Source organism: Polistes canadensis, unplaced genomic scaffold (genome assembly GCF_001313835.1).
Source record: "Polistes canadensis isolate GaletaPanama2010 unplaced genomic scaffold, ASM131383v1 scaffold_0, whole genome shotgun sequence".
Classification (NCBI taxonomy): domain Eukaryota; kingdom Metazoa; phylum Arthropoda; class Insecta; order Hymenoptera; family Vespidae; genus Polistes; species Polistes canadensis.
The window spans coordinates 2617691-2622855 of NW_014569547.1; the positions used below are offsets into that span (position 1 = coordinate 2617691).

The window sequence follows — 5165 nt, forward strand, 5'->3', positions numbered from 1 at the left end:
ATAATTTTTGTTATAACCTGAAACGTGAAAATATTTTATTATAACGATTACGTTATCCAATTAAAAAAATAAAAAAAAAAAAAGAAGAAGAAAGTAATGTTTCAATATAATCCGTATAAAACCAGTTACTGCGACAATATTCTTATCTTTAATCGCTTTTTATCAAAAAATATTTGCTTGTTAATACAAACGATCGAACGATCGGATAAGGATCTTATACGAAATCTTGCTCATGATTTATTTTAAGATTTACTTTTATTTTTTTGGATCTTGATTTATATATATATATATTTATATCAATGTGATCGTTAAAATTGATAACTGAGTATGTCACAAAAGTCATGTTTTTGGTCATGCTCGACTTGATCATAAAAAACGAAATAAGACCCTTTAAGTTGTGACGTTTGGAAGATAAGGAAAGGGAAACGAAGAAATGAGATCAGAAATGTTTTCTTGAACGGAAATGAAAGGAAGAAGAAGAAAAAAAGTAAGAAAAAGAAAGAAGAGTGAACATTTTATATTTCTCTTTTATCCCTCTTTCTTCTTCGATGTGTGTTACTGTTATATTATATAAGTATATTGTGAATGACAGTTGAGAATAAGTGAAAACTTGATCGAGAAAATATCGAGCTTCACGTAACACCACTTTTAATATCCTTTTTTTTGATTATTATATTTTGACCTAGTGGTGATGCTTTCAAAAATATTTCGAGATCAATTGATTATATATATAAATTAATTTTTATTATTAAATATATCTCACAGTTAACACCGAATTCCGTTTTATGTTCAACTAAAAGTTCGACAATTTAAAAAGAAAAAACATGAGAAAATGATTTAAGGAAGTTAAGATTGTATCTTATTATTCGTAGAATCGAACCTAAGTCATTCGAAGTCGTAGAGACGCATTTTACTTAGGTCAAGCTTGGAATAGTACGCGGAACAACAAGTAGATGACAATAGACGTGTGGTGGACGCGACCACTTTGAAGTAGTAGAATCTATCCTGAGTAACTTTGAGTTAGTTCAAAAGAAGTTCACATTCTTTTTATTTCCTGCATGAACCTAACTTAAATTTATTTCAAAAAAAAAAAAAAAAGTAGCCTAAAAATAAATTATATATATATATAACAAAACATTTATAATGTATTTAAATTTTGTTCTAATTACAATTTACAATATTATATATATAAATATAAATTTCTTTCTTTTTCTTTCTCTCTCTATAAAAAATTATATATATTTTAAAATGTTATGATATAGTAATTATAAAAAAGCAAAAAAAAACAAAACACAATTAAATATTATAATTTGCTAATTATTGTTAGAAAAAAAAAATTGTTGTTTAGGCTATTTAGTAAATGTTTCTCATTAATTGAAATTTCTTACCTTTTCCTTTTCCTTATCCTTCTCACTAGTATCATCCTTGTCTTTGTCTTTATCCTCGTTAACGTCGGTACGATAAGCAATGCCATTGGTCGTTGGTTTAGCATCGCTTTCCTCGATCCTTTCTAGTTTCCCATCACCGGGTGTTGCTGCATCACCAACAGCCCCTTCGCTTGGGATACCTTCTTTCTTCGGCGTCGTCGTTATATCGACTGACCTTTTGCTTTGTCTGGCACCCATCTTTTTCTTTTGTTTAATCCTTTTGATTCGCTACTTTATTATCCTCCTTCTTTATCTTTTCCTTTATCAAAATTGCGCACAAGCGCTTGCTGAATTTTTACCTGTAACAAATTAAAATCAAAATTAATAAGTGTGTTCTGCATTTAAAAACGAATAATTCTTTGTTTTGTGATATTAAAAATATTAATAAATTAAATTATAATATTTATCAAATGTATATCTTCATAATCAATATAACCACGTATAAAGATAATAATGTAAAATATATATAAAAGATATGAAGTAATAATATTGAAAGATAAAAGAAAGAAAAAAAAGAAAAGAAAAAGAGTAAATAGTATGATCTTTTTCAATTTGATATTAATATCGCGTGACAAATGGAAAAAAAAGAAAAATTTCTATTAGAATTAAAACGTGTATTTTAAAGAAAGAACGTTAACCCCTGTGACACAGTTTATTGCTCGACGAAACTGATCGAACGTGCAAGATAAGGGTTATTATTAATCGATAGAGGGATTAAAATAGAAATCCACTTTTAATATACGTATTACCATCCTCCTCATGAATATACATACATATATTCCATAATGAACTATTCAACTACAATATTTTCTATGTAAATTAAAAGCAAACTATATATTGGTAGTAAAGAAGAAAAATAAAATACGCGTCAAATATTAATAGAAACAAATTTGTTTGTATCGTATCACACAAAGGTAATACTTTGAAAAAATTATTTTTCTAATAATTAAATGTAAGAGAGCAAGTATTACGTATGATAAAGTACGTATCGTAAAGGTACAACTATTCCGAAAATATTTTCTTAATTGTTTTTTTTTGATAATTAAAATATAAAAAAGTTTAAGATATTATAAGAAAAATTTTTAAATCAAATAAACAATATTAATATGAATATATGTGTATATCTATAAATCTTTGTTTTATATATCAAAAGTTACAATACCTTGATAATTATTTTTTCTTTATTTTGTAATAATTAAATGTAAAACGAGTTTCAGATATAAAAAAAAAAGAACATATTTTTGTTTTGTTTAAATGTAAAATACTAATAGGAGAACATATTGCTTGCGTTATACCAAAGGTACAACTTTCGCAAATATATCCCACCACACCATCACCATAACCACTACCAACCAACCAGCTGAAATCTGATAGCACCATCTGTCGTACTACACACTCTACGCACCGGTTTCTCGAAAGTTTCTTTTCACGAGAAAGAGAGAGAGAAAAAGAACGAGAGGGAAAGAAAGAGAGAGAGAAAGAGACTTTCGATCCTCCTTCGGATTTAGCTGCAGGTGCGCCAGAAGAAGTTACAACCGCTCGTAAACGTTCCCCACGTGCAAATCCTTTTCGTCGAGTGAATTTCAAAGAGAACCCACAGCTTTCCTATGGTTTCTTTCTCTCTCTCTCTCTCTCTCTCTTCATTCTTTCTTTCGTTCATCATTTGCATTTATAATCGATTTTTCGATATTAACATTTTATCTTTCTCGTCTCATAATTTTACGTAATATCTTGATACGAATATTCGGATTAATCGGGAACGTTAAATTGAGGCGAAAAAGCAGGTGATACTGGATATCTACGTAATCGAATCATATTGAAATCACGATTGGCATAAGAATTATGCGAATCGATTATTTTCGCATAAGTTTTAGATAACCGCGATTTTTCGCACGATTTATTTAACGCAGGTGTTGCGAATTAAATAAAACGAGAAATAGAAAGAGGCAAGCAAGCAAGTGGCGAGTGGGATCGGACACGTATTTAAATTATCCGTCGTATCGTATGCATTTTAAATCGAAATAAAGAAACGCAAATTTCTATATAGGGTGGAATAAAATTTCTTACGAATCTTTAGAAAAAGAAAAATAAAGGAAAATTCTAGAAAACAAAAGAAACTTAAAGCCAACGCGCATAATTAATTTTGATTGAAATTAAAAAATTAATGGAAATAATAATTAAAAAAAAAAAATAATAAAACTATCAACATTAATACAACACAGTTCGTTTATATAATACAAATAATAGATAATTATTTTTTATTTCCATAAAGCAAAATTTTGTTGAAAGACTGAAAAATAGATTGAAATAATTAACACTTAAATACTATGAAAAAATATTTCGAAGTAAAAATATATGGCATATATAAAAATGAAAGAACAAAAGAAAACTTAACAGACACCGTTCTTTCAACAACACACGTTACTAATTATCGACATACGTTTAGTAGGATCGCAGTGATTCCGTTAAAACGACGTATAACCTAACGGTAACAGATATTTACCTAGAATGTTTTTTTTTCTTTTCCTTTTTTTCTCTCTTTCTCTGTCATAGGTCGATGAAAAAGAGGATTCATTGTTCGAGAAAGGAAATGAGGAACAAGCTTTGTTAGAATATTCGTGCAAAAATCTAACAAAATAAATTCTTTAAAATCTTGTTTTTCTTTTCCCCTGTAAATTTTGTATCGAAACTATGTATGTGTTAACGTCATAGCCGGAAATCCGCCATTGCTAGTAATTCCTCGGCATTCTCATCAATGCAAAGAGCATTCCGATGAAGTCGGAAACAGAAAAATTCTTACAGTTTTACCTAAGCATTGAACCTAATACTTTGATATCCAATAGAATAGCAAATTACTATTTAAACAACGTTGAAAAGAATACATTCTCGGGCAGAGACGCGCACAGCAAAGTTTCAGTAAATATTTTTTATACTAAAAGTAAATAGATTTTAATGATTTTTATATTAAATTAAAGTACACTCTATTGTCTATGCGTAGAATACAATATCGAGTTATAAATTTAGCATGTAAACTTCATTAAATGTTAGAGAATGCAATGCTGTAAATTGTGCATTTTTGCAATTTCTTTGAAAAGTTTCGGTAAATATTTTTTATACTAAAAGTAAATATATTTTAATAAAACTTATATTAAATTAAAGTACACTCTTTTTTCTACACGTAGAATACTTTGTAGAGTTATGAAAATCAAATGTAAAGTGCAGAAAATATCAGAGAATGCAGTGCTGTAAATTGTGCATCTTTCCAATTTTTTTGAAAAGTTCAAGTAATTATTTTTTATACTTTTAGCAAATGGATTTTAATGATTTTTATATTAAATTAAAGTAYACTCTTTTGTCTACGCGTAGAATACCATATCGAGTTATAAATCAATCTGAAAAGGTTCATAAAATGGCAAAGAATGCGATGCTGCAAATTTTTCCTACTTTGCCGTCTTATTAAAATCTTTTCGCAAATATTTTTTATACTAAGAGTGAATAGATTTTAATGATTTTTATATTAAATTAAAGTGCACTCTTTAAGCTACACGCAGAGTACATTTTCGCTATATAAATCAATCTGCAAAGGTTCAAAAAATGGCAAAGAAAAGTTGGCGGATTAGGCAATGTGAATAATGCCTAAGGCCAGGCATTGTTAACATTGCCGGGGGAGGTTTGGAACCTAGGCCGGTATTGTTAACAATGCCTGGTTTTAGGCATTATTCACATTGCCTAATCCGC

At 28.5% G+C, this 5165-nt stretch overlaps 1 protein-coding gene across 3 annotated transcripts in view; it reads right to left on the bottom strand.

Annotated features, from left to right (window-relative positions):
- Positions 1-5165, bottom strand: part of LOC106790271 (putative protein TPRXL) — a 77387-nt gene that overhangs the window by 27229 nt on the left and 44993 nt on the right. For all 3 annotated transcript variants that reach the window (XM_014755168.1, XM_014755251.1, XM_014755084.1), the window contains exon 2: positions 1389-1726. In XM_014755168.1, coding sequence (XP_014610654.1) covers positions 1389-1625 — 237 coding nt within the window. In that variant the 5' untranslated portion in view covers positions 1626-1726. The remainder of the gene's footprint in view (positions 1-1388; positions 1727-5165) is intronic.